The following is a 23,465-nucleotide window of genomic DNA, read 5'->3' as shown; positions in this document are numbered from 1 at the left end:
TCTTAATTAACTGCTAAGCAAATCAAATCTGTGGACCGCCAGTTGGGGAACAGAGACACATTGGAAATGCTACTCTAGGCCGACCGAGTGGCGCAGTGATCCAAGGCACTGCGTCGCAGTGCTATCTGTGCCACTAGAGATTCTGGGTTTCAGTCCAGGCTCTGTCGTAGCTGGCTGCGACCACTAGAGATTCTAGGTTAGAGTCCAGGCTCTGTCGCAGCTGGCTGCAACCACTAGAGATTTTGGGTTCGAGTCCAGGCTATGTCGCAGCTGGCTGCGACCGGGAGACCCATGGGGTGGTGCACAGTGTCGTCTGGGTTAGGGGAGGGTTTGGCTGGCAGGGATGTCCTTGTCCCATTGTGCACTAGTGACTCCCGTGGTGCAGGGCACACTGACATGGTTGCCAGGTGTATGGTGTTTCCTCTGACACATTAGTGCTTCTGGGTTAAGTGGACATTGTGTCAAGAAGCATTGCGGCTTGGTTGGGTTGTGTTTCAGAGGATGCACGGTCCTCAACCTTCACCTCTCCCGAGTCCCTACCGGAGTTGCTGCGATGAGACAAGACTGTAACTACCAATTGGATACATGAAATTGGGGAGAATTTAAAAAAAATCTAAACTACACTTATGTCTGTGTTGACATCAAAAAGTAAAAAGTTGGGATGGGAATATACGTGCATAAGTTTAAATCTTAATTATTGTATATCCATGTACTTTAATGTGTATGTTGACATGCCCAGCCAGGTCCCACCTGATACAAGTCAGTATTTGACGTCCATACATGTCTTAGAACATCAGGAAATGACATGGAAACCGGCCTCTCGAATCAACAGTGAGCGCTGTCGCCTTTAAGCAGGTTTTCACTTACACACTTGAGTCTACTGTTCAAAGCCTTGACTGAAGGCTATGATTAGTTGGTAATTCAAATCAGGTCTGGTAGGGTTTGGCTTGAGCAAAACATGTAATCTATACTATGGCAATATATTGTCACACTGGTAATTTATACTTGAATAACTTTAAAAAAATGTATTCATATAAAGTATTCATTTGTTTTTATATACTGTATCTGTGACCATATTCTCCATGAGTTTCTAGTGGATAGACAATATGTTTCAAGAGAAAATAGCCTTATAAAAAAGCATCTAACCAAAAATATCATTATTTTCACAACTGCCACCAGTTTGGTGATAAAAACTTAACAACAAATACTTATTGACATTGTAAAATAAATAAAAGTGTGTAAAAAATATATCAAGGAAATGTCATGCTGAAACCCTTATATTTAACACCATTGGTTCTCACTAAGTTGATGGTTTATATTTAAGATGATGTTTTACAGCTTTGTCATTTTTTTTTTCTTCCAAAGTTACCAGTAATATACCGCTACTCAGACCTCACCCCCCCCCATCCTTCTGTCCTTCCCTCTCACCTGCTCTTTCTCCCTCACTCTTTCCCTTTCCTTCTCCATCTCCCTCCCTCTTTCTCTTCCCCATCCTCTCTATCCCATTATCTCTCCCCCTACCTCTGTTCCATGGCAGCAGCAACAGGAAATGTCAATTCCAATCCAGCTTCTAATTCCGAGACGACTCCAGTTAAGCATCACACTGCCATTTACGGTGGCGTGTCTAAATGCACAAATTATGAGCAAAAACTTCCCAAGAGTAGAACGTAGAAACTTCAAAGGCTTCCAGAACAATTCAGATATTCAGAGTGTATTTTCTGGGAAATCAAAGGAGATAGGAATGATAAAATTGCATTGCTTTATAATCAGTCCTCTTGACCTGGCTGTTTATTTAGTCTGTGTGTGTGTGCATGTGCCTGCATGCTTACGTGTGTGCGTGCAAGCGTGTGTGTATGTCACTGTCTGTTTATGTGTGAGTGTGTATGCCTGTATGTATGTATATGTGTGCATGCATGTGTGTGTAAATGCATGCATGTGTGTGTGCATAAGGTTGTTATGGTGACCATATTACCACCACACCTGCGGTCACGATTCATGACCGCAGTCAAATTCCACTTCTCCAAGCTCTAATGCTGCTGATGGTCATTAGTAGCCTACCAAACTTGCTAACTGCCTGGCACTCAGCACTCTCTTGTCCCTCTAATCACTCTGACATAAATACAAAAACATTAAAAATCAAATCAAACACTTCATGAGAGCCCATTAGCTCATGTTGCACAACATTTCTATAGGATATGTAATTTATCAACTTTCCTAATATAAAGCACATTGCATCTCTTTACAACAATAAACAAGACTGTATAGCCTACCTGGCTGGTAGGAGAATGAACCATGAGAAAAGCATCCTCCATTTGATGACATGTATTTATTCCCCAGGCGGTCCATTCTAAATCAAAACTAATTTCACACAAATATTATTTGGTATACGTAAAGTCAACATTCAATTAAGAATAGTCTAATTGGTGACAATATTATCCTATCAGTTGTGAATGATGTATTATCACTTCTGAATGATGACCGGCTTGTCTGCAGTAATGCAAGAAACAGAGGAGTACACTTTTGGGGGGACTTTTTAAAATCAGAATCGCACACCTCATGTAGCCTAGCCCATAGTCCTATATGTTTTAATAAGGTTAGTCACACACCTCATGTCGCCTAGCCCATAGTCCTATATGTTTTAATAAGGTTAGTATCACACCCCATCTAGTCTAGCCCATAGTCCTATATGTTTTAATAAGGTTAGTATCACACCTCATGTAGTCTAGTCCATAGTCCTATAAGGTTAGTATCACACCTCATGTAGTCTAGCCCATAGGCCTATATGTTTTAATAAGGTTAGTATCACACCTCATGTAGCCTAGCCCATAGTCCTATATGTTTTAATAAGGTTAGTATCACACCTCATGTAGGCTAGCCCATAGGCCTATATGTTTTAATAAGGTTAGTATCACACCTCATGTAGCCTAGCCTCATATAGTCATAGTCCATAGTCCTATATGTTTTAATAAGGTTAGTATCACACCTCATGTAGTCTAGTCCATAGTCCTATAAGGTTAGTATCATACCTCGTGTAGCCTAGCCCATAGTCCTATATGTTTTAATAAGGTTAGTATCACACCTCATGTAGTCTAGCCCATAGTCCTATATGTTTTAATAAGGTTAGTATCACACCTCATGTATCATAGTCCATAGTCCTATATGTTTTAATTAGGTTAGTATCACACCTCATATAGTCTAGCCCATAGTCCTATAAGGTTAGTATCACACCTCATGTAGTCTAGCCCATAGTCCTATATGTTTTAATAAGGTTAGTATCACACCTCATGTAGTCTAATCCATAGTCATATAAGGTTAGTCACACAACTCATGTAGCCTAGCCCATAGTCCTATATGTTTTAATAAGGTTAGTATCACACCTCATGTAGTCTAGCCCATAGCCCTATATGTTTTAATAAGGTTATTATCACACCTCATGTAGTCTAGCCCATAGTCCTATATGTTTTAATAAAGTTAGTCACACACCTCATATAGCCTAGCCCATAGGACTATATGACTATATGCAATCGGCCTCTCGAAACAACATTGAGCTCTGTTACCTTTAAGCAGATTTTTCCTTACACACTTGAGTCTACTGTTCAAACCTTGACTGAAAGCTATGATTAGTTGGTAATTCAAATCAGGTCTGGTAGGGTTTGGCTTGAGCGAAACCCTGCATCCACAATAGCACTCGCAGGGTAGCATTGCCCACCTCTGGATAATGTCACAATTACAGAGGCACATTCTATGTTAATTCTACTGCTTCCAACCATTTTACCAAAGCACTCAAACATTCCACTAGCCTAAGCTGCACACACAATTCCTGACACAAACCTAGGGTTGTAAAGCTACCGGTAAGTTACCAGAATATTCAGTAATTTTTGTAATTAACATGTAATCTACAGTATGGCAGTATATTTTCACACTTGGTAATTTATACTTAAATAACTATTTTTTTTAAAGCATTCATATAAAGTAAACATTTGTTTTATGACCATATTGTCCATGAGTTTCTAGTGGATAGACAATATGTTTCAAGAGAAAATAGCCTTATAAAAAAGCATCTAACCAAAAATATCATTATTTTCACAACTGCCACCAGTTTGGTGATAAAAACTTAACAACAAATACTTATTGACATTGTAAAATAAATAAAAGTGTGTAAAAAATATATCAAGGAAATGTCATGCTGAAAACCTTATATTTAACACCATTGGTTCTCACTAAGTTGATGGTTTATATTTAAGATGATGTTTTACAGCTTTGTCATTCTTTTTTTCTTCCAAAGTTACCAGTAATATACCGCTACTCAGACCTCACCCCCCCCCATCCTTCTGTCCTTCCCTCTCACCTGCTCTTTCTCCCTCACTCTTTCCCTTTCCTTCTCCATCTCCCTCCCTCTTTCTCTTCCCCATCCTCTCTATCCCATTATCTATCCCCCTACCTCTGTTCCATGGCAGCAGCAACAGGAAATGTCAATTCCAATCCAGCTTCTAATTCCGAGACGACTCCAGTTAAGCATCACACTGCCATTTACGGTGGCGTGTCTAAATGCACAAATTATGAGCAAAAACTTCCCAAGAGTAGAACGTAGAAACTTCAAAGGCTTCCAGAACAATTCAGATATTCAGAGTGTATTTTCTGGGAAATCAAAGGAGATAGGAAGGATAAAATTGCATTGCTTTATAATCAGTCCTCTTGACCTGGCTGTTTATTTAGTCTGTGTGTGTGTGTGCATGTGCGTGCATGCTTGTTTATGTGTGAGTGTGTATGCGTGTGTGCGTGCAAACGTGTGTGTATGTCACGGTCTGTTTATGTGTGAGTGTGTATGCCTGTAGGTATGTGTGTGTGTGTGCAAGCATGCATGTGTGTGTGTGTGTGTGCATAAGGTTGTTATGGTAACCGTAGACAAGATGGTGCCAACAAAAATGGTCACCTCGCTTCAGTGTCCTTAGGATTTTTTAAATTTTCGCTACACTTCCATTAACATCTGCTAACCATGTGTATGTGATCAATAACATTTGATATGATTTGTATTACCACCACACCAGCGGTCACGATTCATGACCGCAGTCAAATTCCACTTCTCCAAGCTCTAATGCTGCTGATGGTCATTAGTAGCCTACCAAACTTGCTAACTGCCTGGCACTCAGCACTCTCTTGTCCCTCTAATCACTCTGACATAAATACAAAAAACATTAAAAATCAAATCAAACACTTCATGAGAGCCCATTAGCTCATGTTGCACAACATTACTGTTGCCTATGCAATTGCATGAGAAAACAGAGTTTTGATGGCCTCTATTAAAAAGAGGAGGTCCATCAGCTTTTTATAGTCTAGGCCTACTACATTCATTTATCAACTTTCCTAATATTAAGCACATTGCATCTCTTTACAACATTAAACAGGACTGTATAGCCTACCTGGCTGGCAAGAAAATGAACCACGAGAAAAGCGTCCTCCATTTACTATTTAAGTGCTCAGATGACATTTCCCCAGGCGGTCCATTCTAAATCAAAACTAATTTCACACAAATATGATTTAGTATATGAAAGTCAACATTCAATTAATAAGGTTAGTATCACACATCGTGCAGTCTAGCCCATAGTCCTATAAGGTTAGTATCACACACCTAATGTAGCCTAGCCCATAGTCCTAAATGTTTTAATAAGGTTAGTATCACACCTCATGTAGTCTAGCCCATAGTCATCTATGGATAGTATCACACCTCATGTAGTCTAGCCCATAGTCCTATATGTTTTAATAAGGTTAGTATCACACCTCATGTAGTCTAGCCCATAGTCTTATGTGTTTTAATAAGGTTAGTATCACACCTCATGTATCGTAGCCCATAGTCCAATATGTTTTAATAAGGTTAGTATCACACCTCATGTAGTCTAGCCCATAGTCCTATATGTTTTAATAAGGTTAGTATCACACCTCATGTAGTCTAATCCATAGTCATATAAGGTTAGTCACACAACTCATGTAGTCTAGCCCATAGTCCTATATGTTTTAATAAGGTTAGTATCACACCTCATGTAGTCTAGCCCATAGTCCTATAAGGTTAGTATCACACCTCATGTAGTCTAGTCCATAGTCCTATATGTTTTAATAAGGTTAGTATCACACCTCATATAGCCTAGCCCATAGTCCTATATGTTTTAATAAGGTTTGTATCACAAGTAAAGTGTCCAAATAACTTCTTAAAATTAAGCACATGAATCCGCTTTTCAACCGGTGTAGAGTCTAATTGGCATACATAGGAGGCGTGTGAGTTTCAAGTTTGGGGAAGGTAATATTCACCATAAAAATGCACCTTTGTAATGAAGCAATACATGCATAATCGCATTCCCGGTCACTATTGAGAACAGTGTGTTCCCACTAATTGATTACATTTTGGAACATTCGCGGGTATAGCCTACTGCCGCGTGCACATTGCTGCATTTATTAACATTTTAAGCTAAATATTTCGATCTGTTGCATCGGCCTCATTGCTTTTAAACGTTATTTTGATGCGAGTGGTTGTATTAATTAGAGATCTATCACATCCCACAACTGTCCCAGAGTACGTTTGGAACATGTATTTCTTGCACCTATAGAATAGGTCAACTTTTGTAATATGGGGGATAGTACACTGAACAAAAATATAAACGCAACACGTAAAGTGTTGGTCCCATGTTTCATGAGCTGAAATAAAAGATCCCAGATATTGTTCCAACAGTTTATTTCTCAAATGTTGGGAACAAATTTGTTTACATCCCTATTAGTGAGCATTTCTCCTTTGCCAAGGTAATCCATCCACCTGACAGGTGTGGCATATCAGAACCTTTTGCTGGGGATAATTAAAGGACATGCTAAAATGTGCAGTTTTGTCACACAACACAATGCCACAGATGTCTAACATTTTGAGGAAGTGTGCAATTAGCATGCTGACTGCAGGAATGTCCACCAGAGCTGTTGCCAGATAATTGAATGTTAATTTCTCTACTATAAGTCACCTCCAACGTTGTTTTAGAGTATGTGGCAGTACGTTCAACCGGTCCCACAACCGCAGACCATGGCGTCATATATGTCGTTGTGTGGGTGAACGGTTTGCTGATGTCAACGTTGTGAACAGAGTGCCCAATGGTTGCGTTTGGGTTATGGTATGGGCAGATTTAAGCTACGGACAATAAACACAATTACATTTTATCCATGGCAATTTGAATGCACAGAAATACAGTGGTGAGAGCCTGAGGCCCATTGTGAGGCCCATTTCTTTTAAGGTATCTCTGACTAACATGCATTTCTGTATTACCAGTCATATGAAATCCATAGATTAGGGCCTAATGAATTTATTTAAATTGATTTCCTCATACGAACTGTAACAGCTTTTGCTGTTCGTTAGGCCTACTTGTTGGCTGATGAATGTGCGTCTCGGGATTCGATAAAAGGGACACGCACAGTTGTGTCCCCAATGAGTCGGTCTTCACTTATAGCCTACTTGTTAGCTGAAATGACTGTGAGAAGGACCGGATCATGTGACGGCATTGGCTAATAAGAATTTAGATATCTGTGAGAGCCATGGGAGTGAGAGGTGCTTCGGAGTACGGCAGCCGGGAGAAGGGAATTATTATTATATTTCCTCCCAAGGGCACAATGGCTACTTTAGCTTCAAAAGGCATGGATTTTTTAGTTGAAGCCTGATGAGAATATTATCAAGCGCTTGTCAAATTGTGAATGAGAGACTGATGAAGTGTGTGGAGCTTGCACAAGAAACAAATCAGAGCTCATGCCTTTCAATGCAACTTTTTTCAAATCATCGTTGGAGTTTCATCATGCAGCCTTAGAATATATTAAAAATCTAAATATATAATCTAACTTTGGTTCACAACTAAAGTTGCATAAAAAAACTCTAAATTAAGCATATAGCAAGACATGTTTCTTTGTTAATCCCTCAACACAGAATAGCCGCATGTGCGCAATTCCTTGGAAATTGTTTGGAGAAAGTATCCTTTCTATTTTATTCAGCTATGTTCAATTGTATTCCTCATACTATAAAGTCATTTTAAATAATGCCACGGAATTCTAAGCAAATCTTGTCGAAATGAATTAGTGTATTCCACAGCCATATAACATAGCCATATCAGGGCCTAACATAAGGACAACTATTCTGTTCATCTGAAATAAGACTACATTTTATTCACATCATGTTGCTTTATACCTGTCTAAAATAAATAATGGTGTAGGCTATATTGAATGGATTAATGAGACTTTTTTTAAATGTACACGTTCCAAAGGTCTGCATCAGTTGCTCGTAGGCTATGTGTCTAAACCAGTGTAAGACAGTTTAGATAGAGTGTCGGGATTAAACATAATGGGCATTGTAGTGCACTCGAGCAGGGCCTACCAAAAATTTTCACTCGCCCCCCCATTGCAGCAAATGCTAAACGTGTTTATGTTAATCAACGGTAAATCACCGTGAGACTGGCAGTTATTTGCTTGACAATCACCAGCTGACAACATTTCATGACCGCCACAGCCCTATGGGTGCATGCATGTGTTTGTGTTTGTGTTTGTGAGTGGCTATAATCAGTCTGTAATCAGTCCGCGAGCGCCTTTCTTTTTATGCATAAGTCTATATAAAACATTTAATATCATAAACAGAACTGGAGTTATAACCAGTTTAAAGATGTTATTATATGGTTTTCCCCGATTGCCCCTCCTTCTCGTGCCCAGTTGATAATCACCCTGATAATTACCTCAAAACTGAACGTAAAACCATACTGAAATATCACACATATAACAACAGATTAAATAAATGAAGTAAAATATGGTAGCGGAGAAAGGGGGGAGAATGGGTGAGTTGATGAACAAGGGAAAGCAGACGATGCATATTAAACAAGCCTGGTCGGCACAATGAACAAAGCGAGACGGGAGCTCCCTCCATCTGCGCAAAATAAGGCAACTGCACAGCAGCTGTACTCCATAACGTGCTGAAGAATGACAAGACAACACTCACATGATACCAGTGTTGGGAACTATTCATTTAACTACATTTTGCACTAGCTTGGTGGTAGTTGAACGACATTCAGATTTATGTAGTGTTTTCAGTAGTTCATTATTTTTCTGTCATCAGTAGTTAACTACTGGAACTACACACTACTTTAAAAAAATAATAATAATAATATATGGGCAATAATCAGACCTGCCTAATTCTGAACTTGAAACATAATTTTTGTGTTTAATAGGCTAAATAACTCATTCTGTTAACATATGACCCCAAAGTGATTAGTTCTTTCAATTTGTAGTCAGTGACATTTCAGTTGACAATATTTCACAAAGTAGTTTGGATGTAGTGAACTACTTTTTCAAAGTAACTTTTGTTAATAAACTGTATTTTTCTGAAGGTTAGCTTTAGCGTAGCTTAACTTCTTCCAATGTAAAGTAATTGGTAGTAGCTTGGTAAACTATTTGTTCAGAGTACTGTAGCTTCCCCAGTACTGCACTTTACCAATGCAAGGCAAAGGTTTGCGTCATCTGCATCATGCATCCCATAGTTGACGTTTACAGGAACACAACAAAGAGAAAACCAGAGACTATTACTTACTACAACTGAACAAGGTATGTCAACATTACATAATATGTATTGCCATATATAGATAAACTTATGCAATGTATTATGCTCTTCTGAATGGGAAAGGAATCCTAACATGTTCTACTTTCTTCTATTCCATAGGTCAGTGTGGATGTTTTTGGATCAGATGGCATGGTTGTACTCTGTGAAAGGAGGAACTTGCCGCTGGCCTATCGCTGTGTTCTACAACATGCTTGACTTGGCTGCTATCAATGGACACTTGTTGTTCAAGCCGTGCGTGAACAACACCATTAGCAGAAGACACTTCATCATGAGTCTGGCACACGGGCTACCTGAGAGATATATGAGGGCCAAGGCAGCAGCAAAGATTCCACACCAGCCATTGCTCGAGCAAAATTGCGCACAGCTCCCAGCGAGGAGAAACTGCCAGGTGGGCAGATGAACTCACAACAAAACCTACAACACCTGCTTCAGCTGCAATCGACTTGTTTGTGGGAAGTGTTGCAAGCAATTGCAAGTGACAAAGAGTTTTGTTGACTGTTAGGACAAGGGATAACAGCTAAATGAGATCCAACTGATGCCATTGCGTGAAGATGCACACCATACTGTAAGCAAGAGCGAGGCCACAAATAAAGTGTCCAATAACTGACAATGGTGGACTACTTTTTACTGCAGTCACATCGATACATTCATTATAATGCGATTATTGCTTTTGTGCTGATTTTCACTATTCACAAGTACACTTGGTGCTGATGCTGATGTTTAGGCAACTGATATCTTCTACATTTTACCGCATCTTACTGACCATGTATCTTGGTGGGTATTTTTACTTGTTTTGTCGTGTTCCAGTGTTCCAAGGCACGTTTTTTGTATCATAGTCGTAACAAAGGCACTCCACCAATGAAATAGATTTTACACTTCAAATTCTGTGGTTTTTAGTGGTTATTCGTCTTCACATACAGTATCATAAACTATCGAAAATGTTATGTTCTTTCAAAAATATACAGTGGCAAGATAAAGTATGTGAACACTTTGGAAATACCTGGATTTCTGCATAAATTGGTCATAAAATTTGATCTGATCTTCGTCTAGCTCACAACAATAGACAAACACAGTCTGCTTAAACTAATAACGCACAAACAATTATACGTTTTCATGTCGTTATTGAACACACCGTGTAAGCATTGGATTTAATAACAAGTTGACCCTCCTTCAGCAGCAATAACCTCAACCAAACATTTTCTGGAGTTGCGGATCAGACCTGCACAACAGTCAGGATGAATTTTGGACCATTCCTCTTTGCAAAACTGTTTCAGTTCAGCAATATTCTTGGGATGTCTGGTGTCAACTGCTCTCTTGAGGTCATGACACAGCATCTCAATCGGGTTGAGGTCAGGATTCTGACTGGGCCACTCCAGAAGGCGTATTTTCTTCTGTTGAAGACATTCTGTTGTTGGTTTACTTCTGTGTTTTTGGCCATTGTCCTGTTGCATCACCCAACTTCTGTTAAACTTCAATTGGCGGACAGATAGCCTAACATTCTCCTGAAAAATGTCTTGATGAACTTGGGAATTCATTTTTCTGTCAATGATAGCAAGCTGTCCAGGCCCTGAGGCAGCAAAGCAGCCCCAAACCATGATGCTTCCTCCACCATACGTTACAGTTGGGATAAGGTTTTGATGTTGGTGTGCTGTGCCTCTTTTTCTCCACACATAGTGTTGTGTGTTCCTTCGAAAAAACTGAACTGTAGTTTCATTTGTCCACAGAATATTTTACCAGTAGGCTGTGGAACATCCAAGTGCACTTATGCAAACTTCTGACATGTAGTCATGTTTTTTTTGTACAGCAGTGGCTTCTTCTGTGGTGTGCTACCATGAACACCATTCTTGATTAGTGTTTTACGTATCGTAGACTAGTCAACAGAGATGTTAGCATGTTCCAGAGATTTCTGCAAGCCTTTAGCTGACACTCTAGGATTCTTCTCAACCTCATTGAGCATTCTGTGCTGTGCTCTTGCAGTCATCTTTGCAGGAAGGCTACTCCAAGGGAGAGTAGCAACAGTGCTGAACTTTATACATATATAGACAATTTCTCTTACCATGGACTGATGAACATCAAGGCTTTTAGAGATACTTTTGTAACCCTTTTCAGCTTTATGCAAGTAAACAATTCTTAATCTTAGGTCTTCTGAGATGTTTTTTGTTCGAGGCATGGTTCACATTAGCCAATGATTCTTGTGAAAAGCAAACTCTGATTTTGTGAGTGTTTTTAATAGGGCAAGGCAGCTCTAACCAACATCTCCAATCTCGTCTCATTGATTGGACTCCAGGTTAGCTGACTCCTGACTCCAATTAGCTTTTGGAGAAGTCATTAGCCTAGGTGTTCACATACTTTTTCCAACCTACACTGTGAATGTAGACAAGAAAAATACAATAATGTGTGTGTTTTTAGTTTAAGCACACTATGTTTGTCTATTGCTGTGACTTAGACGAAAATCAGATCAAATTTGAGGACCAATTTATGCAGAAATCCAGGTGATTCCAAAGGGTTCACATATATTTTCTTGCCCCTGTATATGTTTCTAATATAATGTTACCTTCATAAACACAACAAATGATTATCTTTCCGATAACATATCTAAAACATATTTATTTGACTGTTAGAATGGCTTTTCTAATGTTAAGAAGGACAGCATGATTGCATCCGCTTAGCAACGTTGTTGACATCAGGCTAATGCCATGTTGAATCGATCCCCTCGCTCCCTCCTCCTGCGAGCGCATAGACCACCTTAGTTAAACACTCCTCATGGTAGCTTTAGCAGATATAACTGGCTCAAAGGTCCTGTTCTAATGTTTCATTGGCGGTTGACATTTCTCATTGAGAGAAAGAGAGAGAGGTTTGTATGTGGTATCAGGAAGTATCCGCTAATCAGTCAGCCATTCAAGAGGCACACACATGCAACTTCCACGACTAAGTACAATGGACCATACTCAATTACACATACGTGTATAACACCCCTGCCTTATCGAGATAATCTCTGTGGTTGTCATGGCTGCCTGCGCCTGGGAGGGTGTGTGTGTGTGTGTGTGTGTGTGTGTACCCTCACCTCCACATATCTCCCCGCTGATGTCCTCACACTGGCGGTCATCACACTCACAGTTCCTCCCATGCACACGAGTGTCCCCTGGGGGATGGCAGGTACACTGGCCACATTGACACAGACCTGGAACACAGGTAGTACACAGGTACACACAGGTAAGAATACAGGTGTAAAGGTTTGCAGTGTTATTCTCATTTAACAACAACATGACAGACGACTAAATTGTAAAATACAGTTTTTCAACAACAATTATCAGAAAATGTTTATTTGCCATCGCTCATGTTGTATTGTTAAAGGTAGAATTAGTGAAGTGACATCCTCAAATACAGAAGGTTGAGATCCTGCTTACAGAACACTATTTGAGGTAAGGGAATCTTCAGGTATCGGCAGCCAAATGCACCTAATATTGGCTCTTAAAGTATGTGCATACTGTACCTAAGGGAGCAATATATTCTTCCAAATGAGGTTGTAAATTGGTGAGTTTTAGGAGATTGAATTCCAGTCTGCTTTCAATTGCTTTTTAATGACCATTGAATCATTCATTTAACAACAATTACATTACACTGAAACATAATATGACAACATTTTGAGGGTAAAGGGAAATAATCTGTTTTACAGTTTCTATCACATAACGAAACAGGGAGGGACTACTTGCACAATAAGAAACTATCATTTTCGTGGCACAACGTTTTCCTTTGCAAAACATTTTACTTCGGTATACTATGATGTGCATTAATAAATACACCCAGAAGGCTTTAAAAGGAGGAGAGTGAAAACGGCAACAGAGACAATCCCAGTACAAAGTGCTGTCTAACCAAAGCAACTGCCAAAGCAAACGGAGAGTTGTCATAACTGCAGGTTTCAGAGATTGCGGCGTGTATTGCCCTTTTAATTACGGAGTGTGTCGCCATCCGTTAGCTGTCAGTCAAACTGCGCAAAAGTGAAACCAAAACTATCCTCAACGGTTAAATTTAGACATTCATTCGTAGGTTTTGGTAAAAATGTAAGCATTAGGGCTGAAGGTCCAATGCAGCCGTTTCTATCTCGATATCAAATAATATCTGAGTAACAACGGAGTACCTTACTGTGATTGTTTTGCTGGTCTGAGTGGGGAGGGGGTAACTAAAAACTCGCTGTTATTGGCAGAGTTGAAAAATCTCTTTCTTATTGGTCTATTAATATAGAGTTGACAGCAGTTTTGCACTGGTTTGCTATGGCTATATTCATCTATCCAGCAAGAAAGCAATATTTTTAATAATATATATGTATATTTATTGGCCCATCCACCAAAATAAACATTGTTACAGCTTTTTCTGCGGTCCAACTCATCCCAAACCATCTCAATTGGGTTGAGGTCAGGTGATTGTGGAGGCCAGTTCATCTGACGCAGCACTCCATCATGGTCAAATAGCCCTTACACAGTCTGGAGGTGTGTTGGGTCATTGTCCTGATGAAAAACAAATGATAGTTCCACTAAGTGCAAACCAGATGGTATGGCGTATCACTGCAGAATGCTGTGGTAGCCATGCTGGTTAAGTGTGCCTTGAATTCTAAATAAATCACTGGCAGTGTCACCAGCAAAGCACCCCCACACCATCACACCTCCTTCTCCATGCTTCACGGTAGGAACCACACATGCAGAGATCATCCATTCACCTAATCTCACAAAGACACAGTGGTCGGAAACAAATATCTCGAATTTAGACTCATCAGACCAAAGGACAGATTTCCATGAGTCTAATGTTCATTGCTTGTGTTTTTTGGCCCAAGCAAGTCTTTATATTCTTATTGGTGTCCTTTAGTAGTGGTTTCTTTGCAGCATTTCGACCATGAAGGCCTGATTCACGCAGTGTCCTGTGAACAGTTAAAGTTGAGAAGTGAAGCATTTCTTTGGGCTGCAATTTCTGAGGCTGGTAACTCTAATGAACTTTTCCTCTGTAGCAGAGGTATCTCTTTGGGTCTTCCTTTCCTGTGGCGGTCCTCATGAGAGCCAGTTTCATCATAGCACTTGGCGGTTTTTGCGACTGAACTTGAATAAACTTTAAAAGATCTTGAAATTTTACGTAATGACTGACCTTCATGTCTTAAATTAATGATGGACTGTCGTTTCTCTTTTCTTATTTGAGCTGTTCTTGCCATAATATGGACTTGGTCTTTTACCAAATAGGGTTATCTTCTGTATACCACGCCTAACTTGTCACAACACAACGGATTGGCTCAAACGCATTAAGGAAACAAATTCCACAAATTAACTTTTAACAAGGCACACCAGTTAATTGAAATGCATTCCAGGTGACAACCTCATGAAGCTGATTGAGAGAATGGCAAGAGTGTGCAAAGCTGTCATCAAGGCAAAGGGTGGCTACTTTGAAGAATCTCAAATATAAAATATACACTTAATTGTTTAACACATTTTTTGTTACTACATGATTCCATTTGTGTTATTTCATAGTGTTTATGTCTTCACTATTATTTCATAATGTAGAAAATAGTACAAATAAAGAAAAACCCTTGAATGAGTAGGTGTGTCCAAATTTTTGACTGGTACTGTACATCACATCCAGATACGTTATATATCCATATACGTTATATTGTGTTTTTAGTCATAACTATTATAAAACATGAGCTTTCAATCCCACCCCGCAGCTTTTGAATTAGTTTATTCATGTCTGAGAAAAAAACACTCAACCCATATGCTCTAGTACATCATTAAAGTGTGTGTGAGTGTGTGTGTGTGTGTGTGTGTGTGTGGGGGGGGGGGTTCAGTGTCTCAATATTAGGAAGGTGTTCCTAATGCTTGGTATACTCAGTGTATAGTTACAATCAGATTTAGGAACATCTACCAAAAATATTTCACCTTCTTTTTTACTTTTTTCAAACTGTCATCACATTAGTGAGAGTCAGAATTTGTGAAATTTGTGAACATCTAAATAAGAAATGTTGCCATTCAAACAGAGTGTCCACCCCATCAACAAGGGGAGATGCGCACAGAAAAAAGTAGCTTTTTCTTGATTTTACTGTGCTTTTAATGTCTGTCTCCGCAGAACATTTTTGGGGGGGGACTTCCACACCAAATTAGTTCTTTACTGATAATATGTTTACATTATTTATTTGGTTAATGTCCCACTGTTTTATTAGTCAGAACACAAAAGACTAGATATTCCTAGGACACTCAGGCTTATCTGTCTAATAAACGTGTCTCTGGCTCAATCGAGTGGTCAGCTGCGTCATTACAATCCATTTTGTCTCCTCTTTGCCACGTCATGTCAAAGTGTGGTCCTTAGCAAACTGCTTGTCTAGTCGACTCGCTACTGCTATTGGATTCCTATTGAGCGGGCGGTTCTAAATGTATAACTTCCATAGATACACGATAAAGACTGTGACCTACACACCTAAAATAAGTAAATACCAGTTAATACAGTGCCCACCGTAGTCTTAAGAAGTTTAATTTAATTTAATTTGATGTCACCAGGCAGGCCAAAATTATATCCCAACAAAACAGGCTGAAATTTCAGGCGGTCTTTTCAAATAGCTCTTATTACACTAAAAGGGCATTATCATAATTTGTACAATTTCACAGTATTATTCCAGCCTCATGGTGTGAAATTAGGTACACCCCTCCCCCCCCCGTTCACGAAAATGGATTGTTCCTACAGACAGTGAGTCAAGTGTCCCTATAAAAAGCAGGCAGACAGGCATCGAGGCATTCAGTTACTGTTCGATTTTAAATTAGAATGGGCCAAACAAGCGACTTAGAGCTTGGTATGATCGCCGGTGCGTGGCGCGTTGGATCCAGTGGCTGTCTTGTGGGCGAAAACAGCTCGTTGATGGGAGAGGTCGAGGGAGAATGGCAAGAATTGTGCAAGCTAACAGGCGGAAGGCAAACAGACAAGTAACGGGCATCTCGAAACTCACAACTCGTTAATCCTTGTCACGGATGGACTATTGCAGCAAACGACCACACCGGGTTCCACTCCAGTAGCTAAAAAGACGAAGAATCGGCTCCAGTTGGCACCCGATCACCAGCACTGGACAATTGTGAAGTGGAAAAACACGACAGCGAGTTCAGTATATTTGAGTGGAATGTGCAGTCCCCAGACCTCAACCCAATAGAGCATATTTTGGATGAGATGGAACCGGCTGTTTGCAGCATTAATGTGCCGCAGTCCAATCTGCAGCAACTGCTTGATGCCATTTGCATCAGCATGGACCAACATCCCTGTGGAACATTTCTGACACCTTGTAACCAGGCCTGAAGAATTCAGGCTGTTCTAGAGGTAAAGGTGGCTCTGACCTGCTCCTAGAATGGTGGACCTAATAAACTAATAAAGTGTATATAAAACAAGGCACTTAACCCTAATTGCTCCTCTGGATAAGATTTTCTGCTAAATGACTGTGTGTGTTCAGTTAGCCTATTGGACCAGAAGCAGAAAGGTTGTAGGTCTTAATCCCAAAGCTGAATAGGTGAAAAATATGTTGATGTGCCATTGTGCAAGGCACTTAAGCTGTATAAGAGCATCTGCTAAATGACCAAAATGTGTTCCACTAGAGTTTGGGATGTGTCCATCTCTCTGTTACCAATAAAATGAATAGTGTATGCAGGAGAGGCATATGTATGCATCCAAGTTACATTCTTCAAAATAGACATGCTGTTAGGTGCATGGGCAAGGCTTACTTGCAGGTAAAGAGAAGCTAGAAGTGACAATTCCACTTCCAGCTAGTGCCAAATGTCAATTACATACCAGTAGTACTGTAGAATTTAATTTGAGCCAGTTTCCTGAGTCTCCTACCACAGGAAAAATAATCCTGCAGCAACAGGAAATGTGGATTATAGGGGTTGATACATTTTTACGAAAATCAAGTCAAAATTTTCAAATTGGAAATTACAAACATTTACAAGCCTTTTTAAACCTTAAATACACTTAAGTTTGTCGTTTTCTGTTTTGCAGGAAAGTTTTTCTGCGTCAGGGTGATCTGTAGCAAAAAAATTGAAATCCACGAGAGGAAAAATTACATTTATGAACAAAGCGTTACATATTTTCACCGACAATTAGCATTTTTACCAGCCTATCTGGCTGTTGTTGTGTGGACAACTTCCTGAATTATGATTGGTTCTCGTTTGCAAAGTTGACAACAATAACAAACATATTAGCAATACAAAACTTCTTCACGTCGTTGCAACTGATGTTTTTTGGATTCTAATAAGGTAAGAAGCAGGAGAAAGCCATTTTAGCCAATTCTAAGCAGTGTCCTTCAAAACACCATGAAAAAATCACATGTATGGATGAAATGCTACATGTTTCTCCTTTAAAGCAACTATCTTAACAAATACCGTTAGAAGTTGGTAGGTCAGTGAAGTGTGAATAGGTGTGAAAATAGTCAATGAACTTGCTTTGAATTGGCAGTTTAATATGTACTGTATTATTTGACATAGAATCAGTCCTGTCTTGAAATGATCAACAGGTGCCATTTGGCGCGCGCGCGTGCGCGCGCACACACACACACACACACACACACACACACACACACACACACACACACACACACACACACACACACACACACACACACACACACTCTGTAATTAGACAGAGTAACCTGCAGGCAGTGGCCTGTCTGACAACCTCTCCAGTCATCCTCACTGGCCTCATACACCCCTGTCTTATCAATTATGTCTGTGGTGTGTCTGGTTTGTGTGTCTATTGTTTACCCTCTACACTAACCAACTTTCCAAGGATTTGTTGTCTTCCTGAGTGTGTGTTTGTGTGTGTTTATGTGTGTGTGTACATAACACCTTAACTACAGCAACAAGTGAATGGGAGGCAGTCGAACTCAGTTTGCCCCTGTTTGAAGCTGCAGTGGACAGACCAGTGAAGCCTAAACATAGTCAATCGCCCACAGGCACTCTACGTCACACAACACAGATATCAACTGTGACACTAAGGAGCCAGAGTGGACCCAAGTGCAAACCAGCTCCATGGTTTGTCAATGGACTTAAACACAGAAAACTATTCCAAATAACCACAAATAACAAACAACAACAATAGAAATACCCAGCTGGCAAAACCAGTTGTAATAACGTCATATCAACCCATTTCTGGTTTCAATGACATTCTAATGATGTTATGATGATGTCGTAATGACAGCAGCCAGTTTCACCTACTGAGAGAGGCTCATTATCTTGTCACAGTCACAGCATCAACTATCTTCCGACTTCAGAGCTGAAATAGGTGAAAACCAGGTTAGCTGCCTCCAAATCTCCAACGATTAAAAATCCTCTTAAATCTTTCTTTCATGCCGTATTGTGACAGGCCTATAGGCGACTTCACACAAAACATGACAAATCCTGTGAAATCGTCCTCGGTGCCACATCACAGTGGTCCTGTGGTGCGAATGGGAAACAAGTCGGGCTAACGTATTCCATTAACGCCCCCAACCTCCTATCTGCCACGTAGGACCTTCCTCACATCAAGCCTCAAACTTCAAGCTTTCTTCAGACAGCTTGAAAACTTTTCTCACTCTCCTGTCTTCCCGAACTTTGCAATGCTCGGGAAATCTGACTTGTAAATAGGCCTACTTGGCGGGAGGAGGGGTGGGGGGTATCTCTCGCTCTCTCTGCTCGCCAAGCAGAAACAGAGGCCCGCTCTCTCGCTGTGTGTGTTTGTGTGAGCCGGATCATTTTTTTTACCCCTGGTGTGTGTGGTGAAGCATAAAGCCACTATGAAAAACACAACAATAAAAAATACATACAAAAATAGAGAATGAGTCCAGATGTTAACAATGGGATCCCAGGGACCCTGAAGAGAAACTCCTTGTTTGTCAAGATCTGAGTAATGTCAAAAACAGAATAAATACTGCAGTGTGTGTTGAACTGAGAGAAATAAGAATAAAAGAGAGAGAGAGATTGAAAGAGAGACTTAGAGTTGAGTAAGAGGTGTTGACCCTGCAACTGTGGCTTAGACTAGTTCACAAATGTTCCTGACTGTGATTGACCATGTGTTTCAGCACCATCTGTGAGCACTGTGTCCTTTCAAGGTATGGAAGCATTAATGGTACAAAAGCAAGGGCTGACTGGGACAAGAGTTAGGTCCTGGCATTTTATCCACACCAAACCATATCACTGCGCGCATCGCCAACTCACCTTTTTGTGTGCCTCCCAGTTGTGCTGTCTACCTGTCTCAGCATATTCTCTGATGTCACTCTGTGCTTCTTCTTGTTAGGCCTAACTGAATGATAAGGATGGTGGAGATGTTGATTTAATAAAGAACGACAATAGCGTAGTGATACGTTTATGTTATGCCTACTTATCAGCAGCAAATAGGTTGGAGTGGTGGCTACACGGCTGATTCACTCGTTGAAATGGTTGAAACTACCAAACCAGCTGACGTGAAGTGCGAGCTAAACGTTACAAATGGTTGAAGCTCTGAAACTCTCAATCTCTACACGGGAAGATAAACTCACTAGACCTTAGCATTACCAGTCTGCAGCTGGCATATAAAGTAGTCTTGAACTTTGACTAAAGACATTAGGTGGAACGGAGAATCCCATCTCAGACAACCGTTGGTGCATCTGAAGTATCTGTCCTGACAAACACTTCACTACCAGAGAAGCTCTACAAAGAAGAAGAACATTGTGACCTCTGGTGGACAACCAGAGCCTTACACCCATCCAGCCCCTTCCTCATAGCAGGATCGATTGGTTTCAGAGTGACGACGGACAAAGACACGTAAATACATTGCATTTATTACCCAAATGAGCGGTGGTTCGTGAGCAAAGTATTATTATTATTTTGAAGGTACCTTCCAAATGTATCCAAGTGTTTTCTCTCTTTGTCTCTCCCTCTCTTTACCTACCCCTCATTCTCCATGTGTGTAACAAGCTGTCATATCTTGTCAGTCCACTAGGGACTTTTATCTCATGTAAGTGTGTATGTGTATTCTGTGTTATTGTTTAGTTAGTTAGTAAATACATAATTAAATCAATTTGTGTATAACCAAATAATCAGAAAAGCTGGGGTTGTTTAGGTTTCAAGAGTTCTACGAAGTTCAGAATGAGACTGATATGAGGTAATAATTAATAAGTGACTGTTATTGAAGTAAGAAATATCTATATCTTTGGAGTTTAATTCAGGAGATAGTAATTTGTTAAACAACTTTTCTCGTGGTGCCCCAAATTCCTAATGAGTTAATTGTTACATGATTAATTTAATGGAGTAACAATTAAACATAGTTAGTTGATAAGATAAATAACAGTCATCACATTAATGCAAGTCACGTCAGGACAATATCCTTGATTCTATCCAGCATAGCAAACGATACCAGCCCACTGAATGAATGACAAATCGAGGGGCAATAATTGTGCAAATTACTTCAAAATAGAATTTAAATGAGTCCTAACTGAATGATGAAGAGGTTGATTTAATTTAGAACAACAATAGTGTAATGATGAGTTTGTGTTACTTTGTAAAAAGAAGCTGTTTGTTACAGGACTGTTAATTTACTGTAACTATGACTAATCAAATGTGTTGTAAAGGAAAGGCAAACATATTACGTGTTGCAGTTTAAAATAATGCTAAACATATCCTTGACTCTATCAAAGATGAAGAGCAGGAAACAAACGATGCCAGTCAGCCTGCACAGCCGGCCCATCAAACTTACACCTAAACTATAACAAAACTAATTTCACACATCATATAAACAAGATTAAATTGACAATAATGAAATGTGTGACAATCTTAGGCCTATCAGTTCTCAAATTGTACATGAAGAGATGGGCGCATCCTCATTCAGAGCCAATTTCGTGGTATCCAATTGGTAGTTACAATCTTGTGTCATCGCTGCACACCTGTATGAGAGGCGAAGGTCCGCCAAAACACAACCCAACCAAGCCGCACTGCTTCTTGACACAAGGCCTGCTTAACCCAGAAGCTAGCCATACCTTTGTGTCAAAAGAAACACTGTACACCTGGCGACCGTGTAGGTGCCTGGCCCGCCACAGGAGTTGCTAAAGCACGATGGGACAAGGACATTCCTGCCAGCCAAACCCCCCCCTAACCCAGATGACGCTGGGCCAATGGTGCGCTGCCCCGGCCAGCTGCGACAGAGCATGGACTGAAACCAGGATCTCTAGTGGTACAGCTAGCACCGTGAGGCAGTGCCTTAGACCACTGTACCACTCGGGAGGCTCTGTGATTTCTATCTAGTATCTGAAAGAGAATATTCTGCAGTTTCGATGACACTTAATTTAGTCAAATAACGCTCAAAATTCAAGAAGTGTAGCTATTTTTCCAAATTTCTTTTTTTCCCCAAAATATCTGTGCTGTCAATGTATTCAGCACATGACCACTCACGCTGCAGCATTCCTCTGGCTACTAAGCAAAAACTAGTAACATAATAAACTTAAAATGAAAATGCTATTCTGTCATTCAAAGGATAAATGGGCAATAGATAGAAATTGATAATAGTGCATGTTACTTCAGTTAAGTTTTGGTTAGCCACCAATGTCAAAACCAAGTACTTGCTCAGTGGCTTTCCGCATCCGGGGAAAGACGAAACCAGGCCAGCAAGTGAGCGACTTTCTGAGGCTGTGGTTTTGAGACTTGTGCAGCCTTACATGGGCAAATGCAAATGCAGAAATGTGACCATGGACAACTTTTTCACATCAATTTCCCTGCCAGACAAGTTGATTGCGAAGAAGACTAGCCTGCTCGGAACAGTGAACAAACAACTGCTGCCCTCTGCGCTAAACAACATACTGTACCAGCGGAGAAATTCAAAATAAGAGTGCTTGCATCCTCAGCACCATGCATCCCACTGGATCTGAGTTTCGTGAGAACCACATGAATGCCAAGAAAGAAGCCACAGCCGCCAAGCAGGCTGCCAAGGCGACAGGTCCTGCACTCCGTCTTCCCCAAGCACCATAGCTCCCACTCGGGAAAAATAAGACACAATGTCAATTTGGCAGGTGCACACGAAACAAGACCCATGACAACTAAGTGCATTGCAACCGATTTGTTTGTGGGGATGCTCACACAAAGCCCAGAAGCTATCTGCTGATTGTGGACCCTAAGCATAAAGAGAAGACACAATTGACTCATGAGTAAAGGCACGGGTATAAGGGCACAATACAGTGTGTGATTCAATCAACAAATGACTGTTTTTATATCTTGAAAATATTTCCACAAATATTTCTTTATGCAATTATTACTTTATAATTGTTCAAGCACTGGTGCGTTTGTTTAGGAATACATCAAATAATTTAAACTACGCACCTGGCTGGTTATATTATTACTATTATTCTCATCTTTTTTGTCTAATTACTATAACTCTATTACTAATCAAATCTAGAATTAAAAGTTGATCAAATGGATTACACTGTAATGTTTTTATTGTAATGGCAACAAAAATATATTATTCAAAACATATCCTTGACTCTATCTAAACAAATAACTATTGTTGTTATTTCTTTAAATTGATATATTCCCATGAATAATTCTTCATGCGATTAATCCTTTACAATAATAGTTCATGCACTATCAAGCATTTTATTTATCAAGCGTGTTTGCGCACCTTGCAGGTTGATATGCATCTGATGCAGATGCTAAAGGAGACGCCCGGCCACGTTCTTTAGCGGGTTCTTATATGCTGAAAGACCAGGCGGTTCTAGTGTTAAGCCATTATAAAAGCCAAGCTAATGTCTTATAGTGATCTTTCTAAGTGTATAAGCACCCTTTTTATTTTGGACCATCCATGATCTTGGCTGTCTAACTGAGAGTCGCAGCAGGTATCT

General features: G+C 40.1%; 1 protein-coding gene across 1 annotated transcript in view; it reads right to left on the bottom strand.

Moving 5' to 3' along the window:
* Positions 1 to 23,465, bottom strand: part of itgbl1 (integrin, beta-like 1) — a 137,438-nt gene that overhangs the window by 31,949 nt on the left and 82,024 nt on the right. Inside the window, exon 8 of the mRNA XM_024388655.2 lies at positions 12,684 to 12,800. Coding sequence (XP_024244423.1) covers positions 12,684 to 12,800 — 117 coding nt within the window. The remainder of the gene's footprint in view (positions 1 to 12,683; positions 12,801 to 23,465) is intronic.

This window comes from Oncorhynchus tshawytscha, linkage group LG26 (assembly GCF_018296145.1).
Source record: "Oncorhynchus tshawytscha isolate Ot180627B linkage group LG26, Otsh_v2.0, whole genome shotgun sequence".
NCBI classification, from domain to species: Eukaryota; Metazoa; Chordata; class Actinopteri; order Salmoniformes; family Salmonidae; genus Oncorhynchus; species Oncorhynchus tshawytscha.
The sequence above is the reverse complement of the archived record's forward strand: the minus strand, read 5'-3'. Positions and strand labels throughout refer to the sequence as shown.